Source organism: Mastigoproctus giganteus, chromosome 11, assembly GCF_048544385.1.
Source record: "Mastigoproctus giganteus isolate SK-2022 chromosome 11, ASM4854438v1, whole genome shotgun sequence".
Taxonomy (NCBI): Eukaryota; Metazoa; Arthropoda; class Arachnida; order Uropygi; family Thelyphonidae; genus Mastigoproctus; species Mastigoproctus giganteus.
The window spans coordinates 56,505,907-56,520,224 of NC_143585.1; the positions used below are offsets into that span (position 1 = coordinate 56,505,907).

The window sequence follows — 14,318 nt, forward strand, 5'->3', positions numbered from 1 at the left end:
TAGTTTTGTTTATATTATCAACATTTCTAGTTAATTGTTAACAAATTGTAATAATATAAAAATAATAAACAATTATTAATAGTTTTAGTTTTTCATTATTTGAAAATATTGAAGGATTAATATTGAATTTTTCAAGGGGCCCCGCCGGCATGCTCCAATTGGGCCCCGTATTTGCTAAGGCTGGCACTGTATACTTGTATCGAATGTTCTAAAGAATGCTTGTCACAGATATCCCTCTGATAGTGAGTAGGAAGTATCACGGACAAAGTAACCGGTACTTGATTTTCGCACCATCTGTAGAATAAATTAATGCATAAAAGAATTGTGGTTTCCACTCTGATTTAGGACCAAAGATTCAGAATTAGGATGCGCCCAAATCTGATTGGAAATGTTTAATCATTAGCAGTGAATTTGTAGGGTGATTGCAATATTTCTACAAATCAGCTTCTGAGTGAAGGCAATGAACTAGATATTGCAATAAGCTATATACAAATTTAGTGAATACGAGGAAGTTATCAAGCGGTATAAATCGTGATAAGAATTCCAGAATTAAGACATTTTTCGACGAACCTGTTTTGTTGCACTGAATGAAATATAATTCTTCAGTTAAACATGTTATTAAAGCAGCTGGCGAAAGTAAAACTTTTACTTGGAAATGTATGCAGTATCACTTCTTTTAGAAATTGTGCATGTTCATTTTCCCAAATGCTGAATGGTAGGACAGTGAGAATAGGGTGTGCCAGTGGCTTCTGGGGCGATACGGTTACCTCAGGTATTTTATAGTTCCAAATGTTAAATCAGAAAGGGGATAGTTTTTGTTTTGCCATAATTTAATCGAAGTGTGTAGGAAATTGCTCATCAAGGAAAATGAAATAGTAGCAGCCTTAAGAATAGAATATATATATATATAGTAATAATAATATAAATAAATAAAATAAAAAGAAATCTGAAAATTTTATACAATGAGATAGCTGTTCGCCACTAAGATCGTTCAAGTATTTTCTATATAATTAAATAATTAATAAAACGGCAAAATTAAATAATTTTCCATAAAAAAATTACGCAGTGTCGTAATTAATTAGATGGTTTAGTGATTATTTGTTAATTTTTGTTATTATGCAATCAAAATGGTGTATGTCTGATTCGTTACCTTATTTTCGACAAAATGTCGGGGGTACAAAAAATTAATCATCATGCTCCGGGTATCAGAATGGTTAGTTACGATATTGTTGTTGCAATTTTGAACAATATGCGTTTTTTTTTTTTTTTTAACGAAGTATGAAAATACACAGATGACTTTTTTTTTTTCTTAAATATGTTTGTTCACGTTTTATTTGTAGCAGAACCATAAAAAAAATAATAAAATAATAAAATAAAATAAGCGAAGGCAGAAGCTCCTGCTTTATTTACACATATAAAATTTTAAAAAAATATAAACTACATGGAAAATAAGTCATGCCTGTGTGAACCCTCTTCATGAATGTAACTATCCAGCTGACCTTCCAATTTAGCCATGCAGTAAGCTTCAATTGCATATTAACATTCTAGTAATTAACAACTGTTAATTACTAGAATGTCGAGGCAGTGTTAGGTGGGTCGGAAAACTGCTAGTTGGGGGGGGATACAAGGACTAATAGATTAACAGTAGCCACTGGCTGAGGTGGAAGTGATTCTTGCATTGCTTCTATTGAAATGAGCAGAAGCCTGAAAAACAAGATGCAGGATATTTCAGAGACTGCTGGGAGTCATTGCGGTACAAGTAAACACATGGGTTGTGTTAGGGTAGCTAAGAATAGAAACAGGTGCATGTATCGTGGTGTCACACAGATATAAGTAATGCGGAACTGGAATTTGGGGAATACAATGTGTATAGAAAGGATAGACAGGAGGGGAGGAGGGGTTATGCTATTAATTAAGAAACACATAAGGTCCAAGGAAGTGAAGCCAATCGATATCGATGGACAGGGCAGTGTCGAGTCAGTTTGGTGTGACATAAGCATAGGGAAATCAAAATTGAGAGTAGGAGTGTGCTATAGGCCTAATGACTCTGATGAGTATAATAAGATATTGTACAGGGAAATAGAGTGGGCCAGTAAATCAGAGAGTCTTATAATGGGGGATTTTAATTTCCCAGATATTGACTGGAATTTGTGGGTTGGTCACTCGCACACTAGCAAGGCTTTTGGGGCTTTATTGGATGATTGTTTTCTACATCAGCATGTTCGTGAGGCAACAAGAGGGAGCAATACTCTTGATCTGATTATCAGTAGTGATTCGTCATGCATTAAGAATCTGCAGATAAATGAACCACTAGGTGGCAGTGATCACAGTGTGCTGAAGTGGGATTTACTCAAGGAGGTAACTACCATCAGAGGTAAAGGGAAGGGTTTTTGTTTTCGTAAAGGCGACTATGATGGTCTGAGACAGTATTTAAATTCTATACAGTGGGACCAACTGATGATGTTACCAACATCGAACTCAAAATGGGAAGCATTCAAGGAACTAATCTTGGAGGCTACCAGGCTTTACATACCAACTAAGAAATATTGTTCAAGGTTTAGGCCTAAATGGTTGTCAGATGAACTAATGAGGCATGTGGCAGAGAAGAAAAATGCATGGGATACATACAAATTAATGGGTGACATGGAAGCCTATGATAGATATAAGTTGGTCTGTAACCAAGTCACAAAGGAGATTAGGCAGGCAAAGGCAGACTACGAAAAATCCTTGGCAAAGGATGCAAAGAAAAACAGAAAAGAGTTCTTTACATATTTAAACTCGAGAAGGAAAGGGATGAATCAGATTGGTCCACTGGATATTGATGGTTCAACAGTTGAGGATCCTGGTCAGGTGGCTAACAATCTAAACGAGTATTTTGCATCTACATTCACGCATGAGGAGTTATTCAGGAAGGAGAATGATGTAGGTAAAGTAAACATTGGCAGTGAGCTGGATGATTTTGTAATAACTGAGAGGAAAGTGGAGGAGAGATTGTTGAGGATAAACAAAAAAAGGCACCTGGGGTGGATGGGATCTATCCAGTTATATTAAAGGAGGCAGCAAAGGAAGTAAGTAAACCCCTAGCCATAATTATGAGAGCTTCATTGGACTCCGGGGAGGTACCCATAGACTGGAGATGTGCAAATGTAACCCCAATTCACAAAGGAGGATCAAAGGCTGACACAAGTAATTATAGACCTGTTAGTTTAACTTCTGTTCCAGGTAAGTTAATGGAGGCACTGGTTAAAGAAGCACTGCAGGATCATCTAGACAAGAATTCAGTTATAGCTCAGACGCAGCATGGTTTTGTTAAGGGCAGGTCTTGCCTGACCAATTTGATTGGATACTATGATGTAGTCACAAAAGAACTGGATGCAGGGAATAACTTTGATATTATATATTTGGATCTTAGAAAGGCTTTTGATACTGTTGCACATGGAAGACTGATGCACAAATTGGAGCAGTGTGGCATTGGAGGCAAATTGCTGCTATGGATAAGGGGATGGTTGAGTGGCAGAAGACAGAGAGTGGAAATCAATGGACACTGCTCAACGTGGACTAATGTTATTAGTGGAGTTCCTCAGGGTTCAGTGTTGGGTCCGTTGTTGTTTTCGGTGTTTATGAATGATATTGATGATGGGATATCAAGTTTAATGTCCAAGTTTGCAGATGATACAAAGGTTGGCAGGGTTGTTAAGGACACTACTGACGCTATGCTGCTGCAACAGGATCTGGAAAGTTTGAACAGATGGGCTGAGAGGTGGCAAATGAAGTTTAACATTGACAAATGTAAAGTACTACATATGGGAAACAGTAACTCCAGAGCAACGTATCAACTCTGCGGTACTACACTGACAGTGGTGGAGAATGAAAAGGACCTGGGGGTAATTGTGCAGGCAGATATGAAGTTCTCTGAGCAGTGCAGACGAGCTGCAAGAGTAGCTCATGGTGTCCTGTCAATGATATACAGGAATTTTTCTAGCAGGGATAAGGAAGTGATTATTCCCTTGTATAAGGCAATGGTTAGGCCACATCTTGAGTACTGTATACAGGTCTGGAGGCCTCATTTCAAGAAGGATGTAGAGCTGCTGGAACGGGTACAGAGAAGGGCAACAAGATTAGTGAATGGAACAAAGGGTTGCTCTTACGAAGAAAGGCTTAAGTTTTGCAAATTACAGAGTCTGGAGACTAGGCACCGGCGAGGTGATCTGATAGAGGTGTATAAGGCTTTGAATTAGCATTAGCATTAGTAGAGGCATTTGATGCAAGAAAGCAAGCTTATGCAGCATCAGTCAAAAAAAAAAAAAAAACACACTTCCACTTCACCCCTCTGTTCATTCCAAATACCTGTCCAGCTGAGCCTTAAACTTATTTAGGCTATCAACCTCCACCACAAGGGATGGAAGTCTGTTCCACCAACCAACCACCCGCTGGCTAAAGGCAAATTTCCTCACGTCTATCCTACATCTGTCTTTCCTCAATGTTAATTTATGCCCTCTCAGGTGATTTTTCTGAGCTAGAGGAAGAATCCCATCAGCATTGAGCATGCTTAAACCATTCAAGGCTTTATACACCTCTATCAGATCACCTCGCTGGTGCCTAGTCTCCAGGCACTGTAATTTGCAAAACTTAAGCCTTTCTTCGTAAGAGCACCCCTTTGTTCCATTCACTAATCTTGTTGCCCTTCTCTGTACTCGTTCCAGCAGCTCTACATCCTTCTTGAAATGAGGCCTCCAGACCTGTATACAGTACTCTAGGTGTGGCCTGACCATTGCCTTATACAATGGAATAATCACCTCCTTATCCCTGCTGGAAAAATTAATGTATATCATTGACAATACTCCATGAGCTACTCTTGCAGCCCGTCTGCACTGCTCAGAGAACTTCATATCTGCCTGCACAACCACCCCCAAGTCCCTTTCATTCTCTACCACTGTCAGTGTAGTACCACAGAGTTGATTACTTTGCTCTGCGGTTGCTGTTTCCCATGTGTAGTACTTTACATTTGTCAATGTTAAACTTCATTTGCCACCTCACAGCCCATCTGCTCAACCTTTTCAGATCCTGTTGCAGCAGCATAGTGTCAGTAGTGTCCTTGACAACCCTGCCAACCTTTGTATCATCTGCAAACTTGGACATTAAACTTGATATACCATCATCAATATCATTTATAAATACAGAAAACAATAATGGACCCAACACTGAACCCTGAGGGACTCCACTAATAACATTAGTCCACGATGAGCAGTGTCCATTGATTACCACTCTCTGTCTTCTCCCCCTCAACCACCCCTTTATCCATAGCAGCAATTTGCCTCCAATGTCACACTGCTCCAATTTGTGTAGCAGTCTTCCGTGTGCAACAGTATCAAAAGCCTTTCTAAGATCGAAGTATATAATATCAGAGTTATTCCCTGCATCCAGTTCTTTTGTGACTGCATCATAATATCCAATGAAGTTGGTCAGGCAAGACTTTCCCTTAACAAAACCATGCTGTGTCTGAGCTATAACTGAAATCTTGTCTAAATGATCCTGCAGTGCTTCTTTAACCAGTGCCTCCATTAATTTTCCTGGAACAGAAGTTAAGCTCACAGGTCTATAATTACTTGTGTCAGCCTTTGATCCTCTGTGAATTGGGGTCACATTTGCACATTTCCAGTCTATGGGTACCTCCCCTGAGTCCAAAGAAGCTCTCATAATTATGGCTAAGGGTTTGCTTACTTCCTTTGCTGCCTCCTTTAATATAACTGGATAGATCCCATCCACCCCAGGTGCCTTTCTTGTGTTTATCTTCAACAGTTTCTCCTCCACTTTACTCCCAGTTATTTCAAGATTCTGTAGCTTACTGCTAGAGTTGAATACACCTCTGGCATTCCCCTTGCTGAATAACTCCTCATGTGTGAATGTCGATGCAAAATATTCATTTAGTTTGTTAGCTACCTGAGCAGGATCATCAACAGTTGACCCATCAATATCAAGTGGACCAATCTGATTCATCCCTTTCCTTCTAGAGTTTACGTAAGTAAAGAACTCTTTGCTGTTTTTCTATGCATCCCTTGCCAAGGATTTCTCGTAATCTGCCTTCGCCTGCCTAACCTCCTTTGTAACTTGGTTGCATATCAACTTGTATCTATCATAGGCTTCTGTGTGATGTGTTAATTTGTAAGTATCCCATGCATTTTTCTTCTCTGCCATATGCCTCATTAGTTCATCTGACATCCATTTTGGCCTAAACCTTGAACAATATTTCTTAGTTGGTATGTAAAGCCTAGTAGCTTCCAAGATAAGTTCTTTGAATGCTTCTCATTTTGAATTTGCTGTTGGTAACATCATCAGTTGGTCCCACTGTATAGAATTTAAATACTGTCTCAGTCCATCGTAGTCGCCTTTACGGAAGCAATAACTCTTCCCTTTACCCCTAATGGTAGTTACCTCTTTCAGTAAATCCCACTTCAGCACACTGTGATCACTGCCACCTAGTGGTTCATTTATCTGCAGATTCTTAATGCATGAAGAATCACTGTTGATAATCAAATCAAGAGTATTACTCCCTCTAGTTGCCTCCCGAACATGCTGATGTAGAAAACAATCATCCAATAAATCCACAAAAGCCCTGCTAGTGTGTGAGTAACCAGCCCCCAAATTCCAGTCAATATCTGGGAAATTAAAATCTCCCATTATAAGACTCTCTGATTTACTGGCCCACTCTATTTCCCTGTACAGTTCCTTATTATACTCATCAGAGTCATTAGGCCTATAGCACACTCCTACTCTCAATTTTGATCTCCCAATGCTTATGTCACACCAAACTGACTCAACACTGCACTGTCCGGCGATGTCGACTGGCTTCAATTCTTTGGTTTTTATGTGTTTCTTAACTAATAGCATAACCCCTCCCCCCTTCCTATCCTGTCTATCCTTTCTGTAGACGTTGTACTCCCCAAATTGCAGTTCTGTATCCCCTATATCTGTGTGACACCACGTCTCTGATATCCCAACAATATCTGCCTTTGATGTTTTGAGCAATACCTCAAATTCATCAAATTTATTTACTAAACTCCTAGCATTGGTGTACACGCAAGTATACCTGCACCTGTTTCTATTCTGAGCTACCCTAACACAACCCATGTGTTTACTTGTACCGCAATGGCTCCCAGCAGTCTCTGAAATACCATGCATCTTGTTTTCCAGGCTTCTGCTCATTCTAATAGAAGCAGTGCAAGAATCTCTTCCACCTCTGCCAGTGGCTACTGTCAATCTATTGGTCTTTGTCTCCCCCCAAGCTAGCAGTTTTCCGACCCACCTAACACTGCCTCGATAGCATCAGCAAATATTCTTGCACCCTTTCTATTTAAGTGTAACCCATCCCTGTAGAAGCAATCTCTCCTGTTAACAAGTACAGTCCAGGCTGAAAAAAATTCTACCCCTTGAGCCTTGCACAATCTTTCCAGGGCCGAATTGATCGACAAGGCTCTCATCATATACTCCCTCCTATCGTGTCTGGGCAGAATTGCAGACACTTTCAAATTCAACCCTAATTCCCGGCTTTTGTTCAACAGTAACCTGTACTTGTTAAGTAATTCTGCCGGTCTCCTACTCTTAATATTATTAGTGCCAACGTGTACAACTATATCACCTTTTGTGCCCTTAAAAGATGATATTCGCTCTACAACGTCATCAACCTTTGCCCTTGGCAGACATACCCTGGTCCTGTTCCACCTATCTTTTTTACAAAGCATCTTCCCCGTTTCCCTGACAATAGAGTCACCAACAACTACTAGTTCCTTCGGGACCAGCGCATTCTGCCTTGGGGGTTGCCTCTGTGTCACGCGATGCCCAAGTGCAAGCTCTGGCATTGATGTGGGCAGCTGAGAGCTTGATGGGCCCCTCAATTTAGTTTCTTCGAGGGCATCCACCCTGTCCTTCAAGCTCTCATATAGGCCCACAAGAACGCCGAGTTGTTGCTTGATATCGATACACTCCTTGCATCGCGCACACACAAAGACATCCCCCTTGGCAGTATCATGTCCCGTACCCGATTGCTCTGCAAACATCAAGCAAACAGTGCATTTTATAAGGCTGTGAGTCAGAGGACAACTGCCCCCCTCAGTTCTGCTCTGAGCCACAGCACTTCCATTAGCTTGAGCCTTTTGCTTTGCTGCTCTGGTCTGAGTCATGATTCTATTCATTAATTAATTAATTATAATTAATTATGTTATGTTATTAATTATGTTAAATATAATTAATTATATTACGTTTGTAATCTAGGTCGTTATATGTATTTATTTAAACGTACAATTTAACTGCTAACGAAGTTCAACTAACGCTATCTAGTACGGTATATAACTATCGTATCACAATGGCGGGAAAATTACGAACGGTAGCAGAGTTGAAACACGTGGAAACCTTTACCTATACTTTTATGCAATTACAAGGCCGAGTAAAGAATAAATACACCAAATTAATCAGAAAATCACAAAATAATGTTATACTACTAAATTTAAATCAAAAGTTTTAGAAAAACAATAATTTCAAATCAATAAATAAGAAAAATCCACTTAGCGGCTTTGAACACGACCGTCTCTAGTAGCCTCGTCAGCAGACTCCTATGGTTTGAGCATGCTCAATGCCAATGGGATTCTTCATCTTGCTCAGAATAATCAGCTCAGAGGGCATAAATTCAAATTGAGGAAGGACGGATGTCGGATAGATGTGCGGAAATTTGCCTTTGGCCAGCGGGTGGTTGGTTGGTGGAACCGACTTCCATCACTTGTTGTTGAAGTTGATAGCCTAAACAAATTTAAGGCTCAACTGGACAGATATTTCGAACGAACGGAGGGGTGAGATGGGAGTGGGTTTTTTTTTTTTTTTGGCTGATGCTGAATAAGCTTGCTTTCTTGCATCATATGCCTCTACTAATGCTAATGCTAACTCACTGGCTAAAAGAAAACTAGAAAACTAACAGTACTAGCAATCCAGTCTTACCTTTCCCCCCATAATTTAAAGTTATGTCATCTGGTCCTGAAATCAAAACTGAAATTTTGCCCTGATTGATTTTACCATTTCCTCTCAGATCTTGGGCCTACACCCTAATTTGGGTCTCCTCCCTGAGGAGACCCAAATTGAGGAGCCCAAATTAGGGTGGAGGCCCGAGGTCCAGGGATAAGGAGGTGATTAACCCTTTGTATAAGGCAATGGTCAGGACACACCTTAATACTGTATACAGGTCTGGAGGCCTCATTTTAAGAAAGATGTAGAGCTGTTGGAACAAGTACAGAGAAGGGCAACAAGATTAGTGAATGGAATGAAGGATTGCTCTTATGAAGAAATGCGTAAGGTTTGCAGATTACAGTGTCTGGAGACTAGGCACCTGCGAGGTGGTCTGATTGAGGTGAATAAGCCTTGAATGGCTTGAGCAAGCTCAGTGCTAATGGGATTCTTCTTATTTCTCAGAATAATTGCCTGAGAGGGTATAATTTCAAATTGAGGAAAGACCGTTGTAGGATAGATGTGCGGAAGTTTGCTTTTAGCCAGCGGGTGGTTGATTGCTGGAACAAACTTCCATATGTCATTGTAGAAGTTGATAGCTTAAACAGATTTAAGGTAGAACTAGACATACATTTGGAGGGAGTGGATGGGTGAAATGAGAAGGGTTTTTTTTGGTTCATGCTATATAAGCTTGCTTTCTTGCATCATATGCCTCAGGTAATGCTTTGGTGCAGTATTTCAAATGCAGTCTTAAAGTTTCCTTATACAGGGGGGATTATGATCCGCTATCTCTGCAACCATGTTCATTAAATCATCTATAGGACACCATGGGTCTTCCTTTCTGCTTGTCTGCACTGTTGGGAAACCTTAATATCTGCCTATATTATATATCCCAACTAAGTCTATAAAGTATTGTAGGGTTGCTATTCATAAATTGTAAGACCTTGCAATTTGTAACATTAAAATATAACTGCCACTTTTCTAACCATCCTTGAAACCTACCCAAGTCATTCCGAAGGAGTACTGTGTGGCACTGTTATTAACCACTTCCCATTCTTCACATCATCTGCAAATTTTAACATCACATCCCTCTATCCCTTTGCTGATGTCACCCCTCTATTCCTCTGTTAATGTCTGTTGAATCAGAAACTACAGTGGTCCCAAAACTAGTCCTTAAGGACACCACTTCTGACAGACCAATATGAAGTGCAGCCATTAATCACAACCCTCTGTCTCCTGCCTTGTAGCTACCCTTGCTCCTGAGAATCTTACATGTAATTCCAGCCTGTTTCATCTTATGCAGTAACTTCTCATGAGGCACTTAGCAGCAAATGCTTTACTAAAATCCAAAACAGTGGTTATGTTATTACTTGTAGTAATAAGTTTGGTTGAAAATCATACATATTAGCATTAACATTAGTAGAGGCTTATGCAGCATCAGCCAAAAAAAAAAAAAAAAAAACCGCTTTGATTTCACCCCTCCATTTGTTCCAAATACCTGTCCAGCTCAGCCTTAAATTTATTTAGGCTATCAACTTCCACAACAAAAGATGGAAGTCTGTTCCACCAATCAACCACTCGCTGGCTAAAGGCAAACTTCTGCACATCTATCCTACAACTGTTTTTCCTCAATTTGAATTTATGCCTCTCCGGTGATTATTCTGAGCAAGAGGAAGAATCCCATCGGCATTGAGCATGCTGAAACCATTCAAGGCTTTATACACCTCAATCAGATCACGTCGCAGGTGCCTAGTCTCCAGACGCTAATCTGCAAAACGTAAGCCTTTCTTTTTTGTAAGAGCAACCTTTCGTTCCATTCACTAATCTTGTTGCCCTTCTCTGTACTCGTTCCAACAACTTTACATCCTTCTTAAAATGAGGCCTCCAGACCTGTATACAGTACTCAAGGTGTGGCCTGACCATTGCCTTATACAAGGGGATAATCACCTCCTTATCCCTGCTAGAAAAAGTACTGTATATCATTGACAAGACACCATGAGCTACTCTTGCAGACTGTCTGCACTGCTCAGAAAACTTCATATCTGCCTGCACAATTACCCCCATGTCCTTTTCATTCTCTACCACTGTCAGTGTAATACCACATTGATACGTTACTCTGGGATTACTGCTTCCCATATGTAGTACTTTACATTTGTCAATGTTAAACTTCATTTGCCACCTCTCAGCCCATCTGCTCAACCTTTCCAGATCCTTGCAGCAGCATAGCGTCAGTAGCATTCTTAACAAACCTGCCAACCTTTGTGTCATCTGCAAACTTGGAATCCTTATGTGTATTCTTCATATTTTCTTATGTATGGCCCTAATGACAAGTTTGCCACTGTTTTGATGTAGTTGTCCTAGGTCGACTCTTGGATAATAATGTTGTTTCTAAAGTGCTCTTAATCCAATGCATGTTGCTGCCACTGGGGGAAACAATGTGTCATCCAAACAGAAAAATATAATGCAGAGAAGCATTTATTTATTAGAAAAATTCTAAGAATACAAAGCATCCAGCCAAATGAAATTTTTTAAAAAAGTGTAACCTCTTTTTATATGATTATGCTGGCCACTTAAAACATCCAGCAGTCTCAGGCAATATTGCCGTATTCCTGCAAGTATTCCTGTGATTCACTTATGAAGTCTAAGGAAAACTTCTGGATGGGCCACCATTTTATTTTTTATCAGTTTGACCCCCTGTCTCCCCATGTTTTGAACATTAATATCATGACTTATTTATGTAATTAATTTTTATGACTTAATTTAAGTGACTATAACTGACTTAATTTATGTAGTTCTAATTTTTTACAAAGAAGGAATAAAGTGCAATAAATAGTTTTCGTTATAATTCACACACATACATGCAGGGCTGCATTTACGTTTTTGGAGCCAAACAGACAAATATTCATTTCAGTTATTTAGCTTCACTTTATATTGGTTGGCTAAAACAAAGCCCTGGTGAGGGTGTTTTTTTATAGGGGCCAGTGATCCGACCAAGGGTGGCGGTGATCCAGAAAAGTTTGAGAAGCACTGATGTAGATGGTAATTCGATGTCGGTATGGATAAATGTCGTGAGTTAACCGACTTTGAAAGAGGAATTGATAGTGGGTGCCCGATGCATGGGTCACTCTATTGTGGAGGTAGTACAGAAATTGCACTATCCCTGTTTGACAGTATCAAGAGTGTATTGGGAATACACCATTTCCGGAATAACATCTCATCGTGGACAGTGCTGTGGGCGGAGAAAGGAGGTGGATAAACATGGCTGTCTACGTCCTTCTTGCACTGAAACAGTGCGAGAAGGACCTTAGAGTGACAGTAGCACAAATCACCGCTGATTTCGAGGGAGGTGCCAGAAATGTGTCCACCAAGACCATCTGGCGATCATTAGCCACAATAGGTTATGGGAGCTGCCGATCCACCACAGTCCTGCAATAATTATACTCAAACACCAGCCAAGCGATTACAAATTTTACTATAAAATAAAATAAAATACAAAAATAAAATTATAATAAAATACTATGATACAATATCAGGAGACTAAACTATTACAATACACAGTACCACTGCTAATACCACAACACAGGACTATGCCTCAGCTGGGCGAAAGAACATCGGCACTGGATGATTGGAGACGGGGCTCTTAGTGTGATGAGTCCCGTTTCCAGTTATTTCGTGCGGACGGGAGGGTGCATATCTGGTGGAAACTGCTTGAAGCCATGCACCTGTTATATCAACAAGGAACTATTCAGGCAGATGGACGGTTCGTAATGGTCTGGGGTGTGTTCAACTGGCACATGTTTGGACCTGTGGTATGTCTGGATGCATTTCTGAACTGTCCAGGTTACGGTTCTATCCTTGCAGACCATCTGCATCCCTTTGTGGTCATCATGCACCCAAAGGGCAATGGACTCTTCCATCAGGACAATGCGCCTCCCTACAGAGCCGTGGTGATGAATATGGTTCGAAGAGCATTTTGCAGATTTTACCACCATGGAATGCCTCCCCATTCACTGGACACAAATCCTGTGGAGCATCTTTGGGATGCCGTGGAAAGGTACAATGGATTAATCACATTTTTTTTTTTTTTTTTTTAATGAAAACCTCAAACACGAGAGGGATTAGAACCTATAGTACTTAGTACCGTGCATGGGATGCAGGTTGAGGAGATGAAAGAGGATATTTGTGGACATTAGACTTAAACTTCTGTCGATTGTAATTTTCAGGAAATACGTGTGAAGAAAGGTTCTTCCAGAAAATGGAAGAAGAATGAATAAATGAGGGAGAAGAAAAGTTGGCTGTGTGAGTTTGAAGTTGGACAGTAAAACTATTTTGACAGGTTACAGCATGTATTTGGACTAATTTGAAAGAGAGAGCGGGAATTATGATGCTAATTAAGAAGTACAGTGCCCATGGAAGAACCTATAGAAAAGGCATGCAGCAGAAACAGGACTTCTATGAGATGGAGAGTGGAGAGACTGTTAGAGATTAGTCATTAATTAGCCTAACTGCTCTCTTTTGAATGGAATCTAGTAGCCTGGGAGAGGTTTTGGGACACCACCCCAGATATGGGAACAATAATCCATGGTAGGGCTGATTTGCGATTTGCACAGAGTGAACAGCTGTTTGGAAGAAAATTAACCTCCTTATCTCTGATCACCTCCTTATCTCTGCTAGCAAAATTCTTATATATCATTGACAAGACCCCATGAACTACTCTTGCAGGCTGTCTGCACTACTCAGAAAACTTCATATCTGAGTGTATAATTACCTCCAGGTCCTTTTCATTCTTAACTACGCTTTGTGTAGTACCACACAGTTGGTATGTTACTCTGGGGTTACTGCAACCCATATGCAGCACTTTGCATTTTTCAATGTTAAACTTCATTTGCCACATCCCAGCCCATATGCTCAACTTTTCCAGATCCTGCTTCAGTAGCATACTGTCCTTACTGTCATTAACAACCCTACCAACATCAGAATCGTGCGCAAACTTGGACATTAAGCCCGATATACCTTCATCAATATTATTATTGTTATATTATTAGCCATATGGTACAAGAAAGCGTGAGGCTTATGCTGCACCAGCCAAAAAAAATTCCCGAGTTACCCTGCGAGAGAGAGAGAGAGAGAGAGAGAGAGAGAGAGAGAGAGAGAGAGAAATAGAAGGGAATCACCAAGAAAGAGAAGAATAATGATACACAGCTCAGGACCCTGGGTGTGCCAAGCCCATACTCACCAGATGTGAGCCCCTGGGGTTATATCATTGATAAATACAGAAAACAACAGTGGGCCCAACACGAACCTCTGGGGGACACCACAAATAACATTAA

General features: G+C 40.3%; 1 protein-coding gene across 3 annotated transcripts in view; it reads left to right on the forward strand.

Moving 5' to 3' along the window:
• The first annotated feature begins 256 nt into the window (after positions 1-256).
• The window catches only part of LOC150078025 (uncharacterized), a 442,574-nt gene continuing 428,512 nt past the window's right edge, over positions 257-14,318 (forward strand). For all 3 annotated transcript variants that reach the window (XM_090384338.1, XM_090384339.1, XM_090384340.1), the window contains exon 1: positions 257-772. In XM_090384338.1, coding sequence (XP_090240464.1) covers positions 613-772 — 160 coding nt within the window. In that variant the 5' untranslated portion in view covers positions 257-612. The remainder of the gene's footprint in view (positions 773-14,318) is intronic.